Raw genomic sequence first — 13,696 nt, forward strand, 5'->3', positions numbered from 1 at the left:
ACCAAAAAAAAAAAAAAGTAACCACCTTCAGAGGCCATTTTTCGCCGCAGAGCAGGGGTTGGCCTTTTTTTGGGCACCATGGTCCCCTTTTTGAAACAATGTTTTATGGCCAGATGCCCTTCCTGGCGCCAAACCTGTTAGTCGCCTTTTGCGACACACAGGGAATTACCAGTGAACTGGTACTCAATTTGCCGACCTCGGAAGAATGACAAGCTGAGTCAACCCCCTGGCATTAATTCAGCGATCGACCGGGATTCAAACCCAGGATTCTGGGATCCCAAGCCGGCACCCTAACCGTGAAGCCATCACCAGGCTTAGGTGACAAGGACAAGCAGATTCGATTTGGGTTCAGGTCCAGAAAACGGAAGGACAGGTATGTGGCAACCCACTCCCTGTACTTTGTCCTCATCCAACAATGAATTCCATTGTTGGACCCGACAACCCGACTGCTATGGGACGAGGAGAGAGTTTAATCAACCGTCTACAACAGCTGTGCAGTTTTAGTGTTGACGAGAAGCAGAACCTGATGGGGCAACTCAAGACTGAAGTCGAATCGTAAAGGCCAAAAAGCAGTGGAAAGAATTCGGTTCAAAGCAGTTGGTTGTTTTCATTGAACCCTGAAGCATATTTTGAGCAACCTTTCGGCTCTATACCTCCAAAGATGGTTCCCAGAATTCACTTTCTCCATACCCCCAGCCCTCTTTACGACTGAGTATTCCACGACGTCAAAAAGTGCAACATTTGAAATACCTACCTCGTGTACTTTCACTACATTTTTTCATCACATGATGAGGATCAAAAGCAATGTCAGATGATGAAGTTTTAATGCAAGAAGAGGCAGACCGAATACCGAGCTGTCGGCTGTATCCCACTCCTGAAACCAAACGCACATTTATATAAAACATTCTGAGACTTTCTTCTCCCCCAACCCTCTTGTGCAGCCACGGAAACCGACACCAAAGTGTGGAAGAAGAACTGCTTGGTGCAAAAGACGCCATGGAGTCCATGTTCTCAGACGTGCGGCATGGGTATTGCGACGCGAATCACCAATGACAATTACAACTGCTACCTGCACAGACAGAGCCGCCTGTGTTTGGTACGCCCTTGTGACGTAGATGTTCAGGGCATCGCAAAGGTAAGATTAACCAATGAATGTATCAAGCTCAATATTAGCTATTTTGATACATCTTGGGATTTCGTTAAATACAACAGGTGTGACCAGACTCAGTGGTATAACGGTTAGAGAGCATCCGCTGCAAGTCGGGGAGGTCAGCGGTTCTAAGTTTTCTCATCCAAGCTGATTCATACCAAAAACTTTAAATATGGTACGTGCTGCTTGCCTGCATGATATTCAGCATTTAAAAGGTTAAGAGGGTGGACAATCCTCATAGGTTGACACTCCTCCTTAAGTAATGCCCTGCTGAGTGTGGTGAGAAAGGTGGCACCATTGTTGTGACGTCGCTGGTACCCAGAGTGTACCGGGAAGTGACGGCGCTTCCCACATGCTCAGTGGTGGTGCTCGTCTCATCTAATTGTCCTGTGTTTTTTTGTTTGTATGTCCATGTATGTGAGATAGGTGTTTGTGTGTCTATTGATGGGTTGACTAACTGCCTGGACGCAACTGAGGTTGTGGATTTGTTAACGTGGGTAATCTACTGATGTGAATCCACCATTTGGAGAGGTCCTGGGCTGAAAGGATCGAAACCTCAAGGAAGAATGATGTCCAGCTGGTGATCTGTGCAGTCAGGAAATGAGGAAGTCAATTGCTTATAGGTCAAGGTTCTTAATTTAGGTAAGGGAACTATGTTTTGAGGTTTACAATTTAAATAAAGTTGAATATGGGATGTTGTAAAATCTTACAATAATTCACCAAATGTCCGTCCGTCTGTCTATGTGTTCGAAGGTACCGTAAAAACTGCTGAACCGATCGCAAAGATATTTTGGGTGGATAATCCTGGGATCTCCAGGAGTAAAATAGGACATTTAGATTTTCCCAATTTCAGCTTTGGTCTCCAGCATTCTCAGGTTTGGACTCCCGTATAACATTCGCATTCGCATAACGTTCATTGTTCTCATTGTGACGATGTTGCTTTCCCGGGTGCCGCGCGATCGGTGCAGCCGTTTGTGCGGCACCCGGGAAAGCAACATGTCTCCATCGATCGCTAACAGATCGCTGTCTCCATCGATCTTGCCAAGGCCGTAACAGCTATCCGCTCAAAATCCTTTTAACTGTTGATTTGGTACAGTTACACGTATCGGGAGTACATACGACATAGCGATTGTGAACACGATTATCGATCACGATTCACGATCACGATCACGATCATCACGATCATAGTGTATCGATCATGATTTGAAACACGATGGAATAATATTTACCGATATGAACAGTGATGTGGCTTTTATTGAAATTCTAAAGATACTGTTCAGATTTTGATGATTTGCGTGTGATATGATTTAACAGATGTTTATATGAATCGTTTTTTGTTTTTTTTTTACTTCAATTTCTGATATTTAGCCTTTTCATTTGGGCCTCCCAATTGAAGACCTGCCCATAGGGTGGGTACCGTTGCTAGTTAACATAAATTACTTAAATTAATTAATCCTTTAAATTATATTATATTTTAGGAATAACCATTACTGGTCTTTGTGTACATAATCAAGGCTTTCAAGAGCAGAATTTTTACGGTGTAGCCCATCGGGCAGCACAGTTTGTCCGTCTGTATGAATGTATGTATGTATGTATGTATGCATGTATGCATGTTCCCGGCGCTGGGAACGCGCGACCTCTAGGTGCTATGACTCAGCTGTGAAAGAATAATGTACAAACACAATGTGTGTGTGTGTGTATATATATATATATATATATATATATATATATATATATATATATATATATCCGTATATATATATATCCGTATATATATATCTATATATATATCCGTATATATATATCTATATATATATATATCTATATATATATATATCTGTATATATATATCTGTATATATATATATATCTGTATATATATATATCTGTATATATATAATATATATATATATATATATATATATATATATATATATATATATATATATATATATATATATATATATATATATATATATGACGCACACACTTAGGGGGGGCTCACCCCCTAAGTAATCAACCTCACAAGCGGTATACAAACGTATACCAATCAGAGCTGAGGATCTGGTCACATGACAGGGTGATGTGATTACGTCTGATGTCATTACGGCGGTGCTGCGGCTAACTCTCCACAGACACCATTTTGATTTATATGCCGTTCAGGCCGAACATATCGTCGAACCTGTCATATATCACAATCGCCATGCTCTACCTTTAGGTTTTTCATTCCTTTTGAAACACAAACAAACCGATTGTTAAAATGACCATTAAATATCGAAAGCATCGGCGTTACGTCTCTTCCAACAATATGGTACGTTTAGGCCTATGAGCAATATAGGAAAATGAGCACACCTCCAACCTTTGTGGGGTAAATAGATCCTCCAAATTTATTTGTTTAATGTTATAGACAGCATTAGCGACCGTTTGAAAAGCTAATCATGTGTGTTTGTGGTTTATAATATTGTACAAGCCCGGCTATGCCGCTGTTAGACTTTTGGTCTTGTTATTCTTTAAAAAGTCAGCCGCGTGATAGAATTCTGAGGAACATAAATGAAATAGAGGTGTGTGTGTGTGTGTATGTGTATGTGTGTGTGTGTGTGTGTGTGTGTGTGTGTGTGTGTGTGTGTGTGTGTGTGTGTGTGTGTGTCAGCCACACTACGAGGATTAGATAGTGCAAAAAAAAAAAAAACAGTCACACTTGCACTATTTGCAACCGTTTTGGATGTGTGCATCCGAATTGCCAAAAAAACCCTCGCCTTGAATGCAAGTGGGCATGTGATCAAGATGATGAAGGTTATCTGTAAAATTGCTTTACACTGTTTAGAAATTTGTCGAATTCCATCGATTTCGGTAGCTAAAAGCCTACCCAAACAAACGTGCTTCGTACTTAAATGTACATGGAAACAAAGAAAGAAAAAAAAACAAGACAAGTCAGGAGACGACGATGGTTCACGAGCGAGCGGTATTCAATGACAAAGGACGGACTACTGTATGACCGAAACAGGCCCGGACAGGCCAGGCCCGGAAATGTCAAAATGAAGGTTACTGACCTTGAAATGAGCTAGAAAATAATGTATAATCAGTTATGAGGTTAGTTAGCTACACAATACCAAAAATTCGGTTAGATTCCAACAACTTTGAAAGTTTGACCTTTGTGACCTTCAAAGGTCAAAGGTCGAGGATTCTGAAATTTGGTGGAAAACTTGTATTTCATGATGTATGTGATAATATAAGATCATGTACGACATTTCACCCTATCAGGAAGTGAACAATGTAATAAAACCATCAAAAATCTACTTTTCTAAATTTTGTGACCTTTTGACCTTGACCTTGGGGCGAAAATGAAAAATCGAGCACCGTGGGGCTAGACACATGACATTGGCCTAACCAAATATCGAAACCCCTGTCAGATTCCACCAAACCCCTCAGAGAAGATGTAGCTTGAACTCGATTACCCCCTAAAAAGACATCTTTTTCGGGTGTGGCTCCGCCCACAACGGGCGCAATACGCCCACTCTGGGAAGGACACAACTAGATCATGATATCAACCTCCCACCCAAATTTCATCAAGATCGGATGATATCATCGGGTAGTTATGCTGCGGACAGACAGACACACACACATGACGAATATAGTGGTCACTCTGTTTGATAACTCATGAACCAAAATATGTCGTGCATAGCACGATACTTGTGAAATCCCAAAATAAGTTGTTGACCTTTCGGCATATGTTGACCTTTTCGCCTCAAAAAATATTGGTTGAATTTAGTGATCTGATATGCAAATCCTCTTAAAATTACAAGTCAATCGGATGTAAATTGAGGATTTTAGAAATTTCACCTAAGTTGTTGACCCATGGCCTATGTTGACCTTTTGCAATATGTTAATCTAAAAAAATTATTGGTGGTTCAATTCAGTGACCTGATATGCATATCCTCTTTAGATTTCAAGTGAAGTGGATGAAAATTGAGGATTTTAGAAAGTCCACCTTAAGTTGTTGAACTTCAGCCTATGTTGACCTTTTGGCCTATGTGGACCTCACAATAATTGGTGTTTGATTCAGTGACCGGATATGTAATTCCTCTTCAAATTTCAAGTCAATCAGATGAAAATTGAGGATTTTACACATTTGACAAAGTTGATGACCTTTGGCCTACGTTGACCTTTTGACCTCAAAATCAATAGGTTTCTTCCTTATGACCAGTCTACCATTTTGTGATTCGTAAAGATTGGTTGAAAATTGTGACCTGTAAGCGATTGACATAGAAACAGACAAACGGACAGTACAGTGCACAAGACCAACCAATATACTTGAGAAACCTTCGTTCGCAAGTAACAAACTTGGAGGCTGATGGACAAAAATACATCTCCGTTGTTAATGTGCTTACGTCTGGGGTCTCTGATCCTGGATTTGTTCTCCCGTGGAGTAGAACCGCATGTTTCTAATCTAGTTGGAAAAATAGAAACTAGTCCTGGTCGATCCGCTGTCCTGTCCGTAAAGGGATGTAGAGCTTGTAAAACATGCTTATACAGAATCCAAGCCAAGGGGTACTGGGATGACCTCTCTTCTCTGAACACGATGAGTAATCCGGTTTTGTAGAAAGTAAACATTTAAAGTTGCACAACTTAACCCTTTTACAGGCACCAAATGGAAGTCAGGTTCATGCACAAGTAGCTCTACAAGAAAGAATGTTGTGATAATCATTTCCACAATTATGTCATAGATTCCAATGACGTCATAGATCGATAGATTTTTTTTTTAAGCTCATCAAATCTCATGGTTATTTTTAAAAAACGTACTAAAAACCTCCTCTTCCTACCAACTGTGAAATCTTGCACCCCCTTCAACCCCCTTGCCTTAATCCACTGCAGTTCTTTCCTACTCTCTGAGCATCCCTTATGGCTGATTTTACGGGAAGATAATTCCTCACTCCACTTCTCCCCCCCGCCCCCTCCCCCTCCCATTTAAACTTCCTGTAAATACAATCATTTCTGCTCTTTGCTCAACTGCTCCCCCCCCCCCCATCCCTCTCCAAACCCATCCTCGCCCCAGACAGCCACAAGCATTTTTATGCCATACATTTACCCTAACAGAAGGAAACAAGGCCAAAACAGATGGAGGAATGTTTGCCACACTCATTTCCTACTAGAGAACAGTTAAGCAAACACGTGTGGACATCCTCGAGGCAAACACGTGTGGACATCCTCGAGACAAAACGTTCACACTGGTGTTGTAATGGTGCACTTGAGTCACGTGGCTGCACTGTCACGCCCATACTGGTCCATTTTCATGAGCATTTTAAGCTGCAAATGTCAAAAACTTCCCCCTCCTCCCTTCATTATTGGCCAAACAACAAATGCAGGACTTCCAGTGTGTGTGTGTGTGTGTGTGTGTGTGTGTGTGTGTGTGTGTGTGTGTGTGTGTGTGTGTGTGTGTGTGTGTGTGTATTGCTGTGTACATTCTGTGGTGGTAAGGTAAGAAGTGGTGAGCATTTTCTGGTGTGTGTATTTGTGGTTTATTTGTTTATTTATGCTTCTTTTTGTCCTCCATCTCTCCTTCTTCCCTTATTAGTCCCTTACCGGTGTACACCGGAGGGGACTATAGGTTTGCACTCCGTCCCTCCGTCTGTCCGTTTGCGTCTGTCAGTCCGTCACGCAAAGAACAGTTTTCCGGACATTTTTTCTAAACTCTTAATGCTAATGATTTCAAACTTGGTACATGGTTTCCTCATGATAAGTTACAGATCCAGTTCGAACTTCACGACGTTTCGATCATTTTTGACAAAGTTATGGCACTTCGAACTTTGGTAATTTCCCCAACAGTTTTCCGGACGACAGACTGCCGGTCGGGGACATGTATTGCAGCGCAATACTCAGAATGCTTGTTTTTCTTTGTCTATGGAGGAGTGAATCTTGCAAGTAGTTTTTCTAGGGTTCACCAGACTGTGCTTGGATGGGTTTGGAGGTAGAGGAATAGCAGGCGAAATCCGAATCCTATTCAGGATCCTCCTAATGAATCAATCTTTGTCTTTTTGGGTTCCTCCTGATACTCCAGTGCTGTATTTGGTCAGTTATTAGTCCCCTACCGGTGTACACCGGAGGGGACTATAGGTTTGCACTCCTTCCCTCCGTCTGTCAGTCCGTCCGTCCGTCCGTCCGTCCGTCCGTCACGCGAAGAACAGTTTTCCAGAATTTTTTCCTAAACTCCTAATGCTAATGATTTCAAACTTGGTATATGGTTTCCTCATGATAAGTTACAGATTAAGTTCGAACTTCGCGACATTTCGATCATTTTGGACAGTTATGGCACTTTGAACTTTGGTAATTTCCCCAACAGTTTTCCGGATGACAGACTGCCGGTCGGGGACATGTATTGCAGCACAACACTCAGAATGCTTGTTAGTCCCCTCAACACCAGAGGTACACCGGTACACCGGAGGGGACTATAGGTTTGCACGCCGTCCCTCTGTCTGTCAGTCAGTCAGTCAGTCCGTCACGCAAAGAACAGTTTTCCGGACTTTTTTTTATAAACGCTTAATGCTAATGATTTCAAACTTGGCACATGGTTTCCTCATGATAAGTTACAGGTCAAGTTCGAACTTCACGACGTTTCGATCATTTTTGACAAAGTTATGGCACTGTGAACTTTGGGAATTCTGATAATTCTGATGATGCTTAACTCAGTGCCATTTTAAGTTTTATTTCCTTTAAAAAAACATTTTCTCTGCAATAATTGGACCGATTGAGATCAAATTTTCACCGTAGGAGGAACTCGGTCTGTAGAATATTTTAATGGTAATTATATCACAGGTCACGTGGTTCGGCCGCTATATTGTTTTTCGTGAAAACACGAAAACCCCTTTTTCTCTGCAACGGTTGAACAGATCGAGGCCAAACTTTGCAGGCAGAATCGCATACCCATGACGAACAAAAAAGTCAGCGAGCATGACGTCATGCGTCACATGGTTTCAGAGTTATGACGTTTTTAAGCATGAACCTTTAAAACCGAGCCCCTCCCTCATTTTTGATCCAATCGAGGGGAAACCACATATCTGTTCAGCATGTCAGTCTACTAAAATGTCCTTTTGGAATTTGAGATAGGTCACGTGGTTTGGCAGATATCGTTAATTAAACGAAAATATTTAAAAAAGAAAATGGATATCTCTTGAATCGCTAGTAACCTCAGACCGTGAGTTGGTAATTATATAATTCACACAGTGCAATACGTGCAGGCTGCTCCACGGAGCGACCTTGCGGGCTTATCAACGAGGACAGGCGTGACACACGTGTCTCAGCATACCTCAGATCAAGTTTGAAAACCAGCATCAACCGTGCATAAATTTGCATATTCGATCATTTTTGACAAAGTTATGGCACTTTTAACTTTGGTAGGGGACATGTATTGCAGCGCAATACTTAGAATGCTTGTTTAATTAGTCAAAGGTCAGGTCTGGCTGGCTAGTTCATGGACGACGAACCATGAACATCCCCCCGCCAACCCCACAATAATGTGAGAATAATTGTAGCTACTGAAGAAGAAGTAGAGAAGAAAAGGAAGAAGAAGAAAAAGAAAAAAAAAAACATATTTATTTGTTGATATACGCTTCAAAAACCAACTACTGGACCACATCCAACCAAATTTTACATGGTGCCTAAGGGTACAAGTATGGTTTCTGTCTGGGGTCTGGGTAGCATATCTGGAGGGGGAAGTGGAAATAACAGGGAAGGGGAAGGGGGACATCAGGGTGGAAAGACCCCAATTCTCTCGACGTAAATGTGTTTATTGTATAGCACCACCTGGTGGTAGCTACTATTACAAATCATCTTGAACTATAAGTTATAAAATTCACCTGTAAAAGAGCTTAATAAACCCGATACTATGCATTACGGAGATGTTGAGATTTGAGTGAGAAAAATTCGAAATTTAAAAAAAGGTTTCATTTCACTCATTTTCAGCGGATGTTCAAACCAAAGCCTCCAACACCGAGCTACACAGCGAAGTGAAAGTGATTTTTGCTCACGCCATATATAAAGAGCAAGGTTGGCTGAGAAAGGTGGTACCGGCCTTCCAAGCAAATGGAGGATGATCGAGGGGAAATTATAAAGTGAACAGAACAGAATGTTTGTGAAGTCCAACATGTTCTCTTGATTAAGTCTGTCAGCGAGGACGGGTAAAAATGCCTAGTATGTTGCTACTTTCAATAATTTTCTCATTTAAATAAAAATCTGTTAACCTCAGCATCCCATCTGCTGGCATTCGTTGGTGGACATTGAAGATCCCCTGGTGTGCTATCCTTGGCCCCATCAACAGATTTACAAATTCCGGCCCGAATCTGCAGAGGATATTGCATCAGCGGCACAGCTGCGCCCCCAGCCAATGATGCTTCCCCACAACCCTGTGCTGCATACGAACAAATGGCCGAAGGAATTGTGAACACCTTTCAGAATGCTGTGTACCTGCAGACATAATTATTTTACTTGATAATTGCATGGCTAACCCCCGCTCTAGCAGGGAAAATGGCCTTAAAATGCCTGTTGTTGTTTGTATAATTGAATAGTTATTTACTACTATTGTGTATTTGAATTGAATATTTAAGCTTTCATCACTTGTACTATGCTCAGTTGACGTTCTTATGAAATGTATTGCACAAACAACAAACAACAATTCACACCGATTAATTGACTCACTTCCCTCCTTACCCCACAAGCTGGAGCAGAAGCAGTGTGTGCAGACGTACCAGCCTCCGCAACCCCAACCGTTCGTGTTGTCTGGGTGCACCAGCCGGAAAAACCACCGACCTAATTTCTGCGGTGGTTGCGCAGACGGTCGCTGCTGTACACCTCGACGAACATCCAGCATTTCAGTAGACTTCGACTGTCAGGGTGGGGGCAGCGTCACCTGGCTTATGATGTGGATAAAAACCTGTCACTGTCACAGAAACTGCAATCATCCTCATGACGTGTTCTTACGCCTGCGGTACATGAGTCCCCAAGAGATAGAGAACTGATGAGGAGCAACGATTCGACATCGTTCGCCGGTCCCTGGGACCGCTGGTGCTTACTAGCGCTCACTCCAAGCAACTTGCACTTTTCAACCAAACTTTATGAACTTTGACCTGCGAGATCACTAAATAATGTACAGTGCCTTGAGCACAAATTTTTATTTTTGCTATTCATGCAACAGGCTTATTAATTAATTATTATTATTACACTATACGTATAATTTTATTTTCATAGCATTAATGCATGGACCTGAAATGGAGAAGGTTTTTTTTCCATATAATGTACATTGTAAAGACTCGTGGAACGGATCGGACGCAAAATAACAAAAATAACAGGAAAAAGAGATTGTGGGGAAGATGGGTCGAGTTGAGTGAAGGGTGAACACACCAACAGCAAGGTGGAGGGACAAAATAGAGGAAGACTCGGAGAAATAATAGATGTGGGGAAGAATGACCGTGAGGGGAGGAGATGTGTTGAGCAAGATGGATACATCCGCAAACTCTCAATCACAGAAGTGGAAGGGAAAAACTGGAAGCTCGGAAAGAGATGGGCTTGAGGTGGTATAGTAGGGGTAGAAAGGATCGTGTTGGTGAATGCCGATGATCTGAGATGGTGGTGAACAGCTGTCTTGAAGCCCTGGTGGGAAGAATGAGATTTAAAGAGCCTGAGAAAGTTGGTTCCATAGGCAGGGAAAAACAAGAACGAATGAGTGGAAGTGATCAGTTATTCTGGATTTTGGTAGTTTCACCAGAAGGGGGTTCCTGGCAGATCGGGTGCACCCTTGCAGAAACATGGGTAGGGGCAGGGGCAGAGGTGCAATACCAGAAAGGAGGCAGTAGAAGACGAAGACACCACCGCCCCGTCTATGATATGAAAGTGAGAGGCCCATAGACTCAGCTTCAAGGTGGGAAATTCCAATGATTTGCAATGACTTGGTTTCCATGGTGTCAAGATGAGTAATGAATGGGTGAGGCAGGAGTGCCAGTCCAGAGGGAAAGGCGGTATTCCATCATGGTGTGGATGAAGGCCTTGTAGGTAGATAAAAGTTGCGGCATGCGAAGGAAACTTTGCATGACAGAGGTTGCCCAGTTGGCAACTTGCTTTAGAGGCCAACTTAGAAGTGTGGTTTATCCAAGAAAGATCATGGCTGATAGTGAGACCCAAAGTTTGACTGACTGAACTTCTTCAAGAGGATTGTTAAGGAAATAGGTGGGAGGGTTATTTTGGTGAGTATGAGATGAGATATATCCGAATTAGTGTTTGACCAGCTCATGATTTTGGTATGGCCTGCAGAGGGAGGAAGAGGTGCTGCATGCACATCTGAAGATTGAGGTAGAGGGTGGAGTCAACAGCAAAGGGATAAAGGGGATTTCCAGAGAGTCAGAGAATACATCGACAAAGATCAGGAAGGTCTTGGGCACTAGAACACTTTTTGGGGTACTGCAAACTTGATAGGAAGAAGAGATTAAAGGATTCCGTTGAGAGCCACACATTGCCTACGAAAGTAGAGGAGGTCAGTAAGCCACGCATGGAGTTGGCCTTGGATGCCATAAGCAGAGTTTGGAGAGCAAGGTGGGATGCCAGACTGTATTGAAAGCTCAATATATTTCTGGAGAAACGGCCCTGATCTCATGTCGACATTGAGGGCTTCCGTCCATTGTTGGGAGAGCAGAAGCATGTCCAAGGTTGAGTGACCTGGTCTTAATCTGAACTGATGGTGTGATTGAGAAAAGAAAGGATTTTATGTGAACCGTGATGTTGGATTCCATGACACTGCTGATGAATGGAAGTAAGCTGATAGGTCTGTATTTAAGGATATATGTTTTGGCACATTTTTATGTTAGGCGGAAATGTTGACAGATTTCCAACCAGATGGATTATAGGGCAAATGAAAGGGCAGAGAGAGGAAGTGCAAGAGCAGCAGAGCAGGTTTTTTTGGACATGTGAGCTGATGCCCTCAGGTCCAGTTGCAGAATCAAAGTCGAGGCTTCCCAAAAACTTCTCTACCTTCTCAAGCGAAACAGACAGTTCAGGTGCAGTTGGGTACGACTGAGTAGGGTGTGTACAGAGATCGAGGGGTTGGGAACACAGGATTTGGAAGCAAACACAGAATTGAGGTATTCTGCCTTCTCATGGGTTGAGACAGCTGTGGTGTCATTTGAAGTGAAGGAAGGGATCAAGGGGGGGCGTACTCCGGAGACAGACTTAGCAAGGCACCGGCAGGTTTTAGAGGAGGGAGATAAGTTTGATGGTTGAAACGTTAAATCCCTTTTTTTTTTTTTTTCTTTCAACCACACCACCACATTTAAAACGTTTGAAATGCATTGTAAAGTGAAAAATTCTAACTCATATTCTTACTGCCAATTCATACCATCACATCCTGAATGCACAACCAAAGAACGTACATGTATATTTGCAAAACACTGCTATGTATAATTATCTTATTGCACATTCTATCCATTAAAATGTATTTACGCTTTTTCACGTTGAATGTGCATTTCAAGTGAAACTGCCACCGATTAATATTGTGAAAGAAATATAATTGGATTCCTAAAAGTCCATTTGCAAAACAAGAAAGCGCAATCAGAGATTGCAGACCCTCGCCAGGACGTGTTTTTTGTGTTTTTTTAAGGCTTTTGCGTTAAAACAAATATGGCCGCCGAAACACGTGACCGATGACGTCATCATTATTTTTTCTCTCTACCAATTTATCCTTAAATGACGCTGAAGAAATTTCATCCTGATCGGATGAAGTTTGGTACTTGTCGAATTACGACGTCATAAGGGAGGCGCTTGTGACATCATTATCAACATATATTATTCCCCATGGAGAGTTCTTTACAATGAGCCATCTCAATTTTTTCTATGCAGCGTCTTTTTGTCGTTTTTTTCCAAGATGGCTTCAAAGCTTCAAAAATGGCTCCAATATGGCTTCAAAGCTTCAAAAATGGCTCCAATATGGCTTCAATTTCCAAGATTTTTTCCAAAGCTTCTCAATTTCAAAGTTTTGTCTGTTTTTCCAAGATGGCACCTGCACCACGTGACCTATGACGTCATAATTATCATTAAAAATTAAATGATATAGGAGGAGTTGCACTTTTGGTGAAAATTTCCTATCAATGGGACCAACTGTTGCAGAGAAAATCTTATTTATTATGTGTGGAAAAACAAACAAACAAACAGACAAAAAACAGACGGACTCAAATGCAAAACCCTCTCCTCTGGCGAGGGTATTGAAATGCAGAAATATTCACCCCACTCCTCCCCCCTCCCCCCCCCCCCCCCCCACTGCCCACCCTCCCCTCACCTTTTGAGTCAATACTTTGTAGAAGTGAGTTTGGCAGCGATTACAGCTTCAAGTCTTCTTGAGAATGTCTGTATCAGCTTTGCACATCTGAATTTGTGGAGTTTCTCCTATTCTTCCTTGCAGATTTCCTCAAGCTCTGTCATGTTGGATGGGGAGCGGCAGTGAACAGTAACCTTCAAGTATTTACACAGATTCTCAATGGGATTCAAGTCTGGGCTTTGGCTGGGCCACTCAAGG

The 13,696-nt window shown here is 42.2% G+C and overlaps 1 protein-coding gene across 1 annotated transcript in view; it reads left to right on the plus strand.

Annotated features, from left to right (window-relative positions):
* Positions 1–12,747, plus strand: part of LOC137414437 (CCN family member 4-like) — a 46,110-nt gene extending 33,363 nt beyond the window's left edge. Inside the window, exons 4-5 of the mRNA XM_068099972.2 lie at positions 942–1,135; positions 9,858–12,747. Coding sequence (XP_067956073.2) covers positions 942–1,135; positions 9,858–10,157 — 494 coding nt within the window. The 3' untranslated portion in view covers positions 10,158–12,747. The remainder of the gene's footprint in view (positions 1–941; positions 1,136–9,857) is intronic.
* Positions 12,748–13,696: the final 949 nt, after the last annotated feature.

The sequence above is a fragment of the Myxine glutinosa genome, chromosome 3 (genome assembly GCF_964187855.1).
Source record: "Myxine glutinosa chromosome 3, kmMyxGlut1.1, whole genome shotgun sequence".
NCBI lineage: Eukaryota > Metazoa > Chordata > Myxini > Myxiniformes > Myxinidae > Myxine > Myxine glutinosa.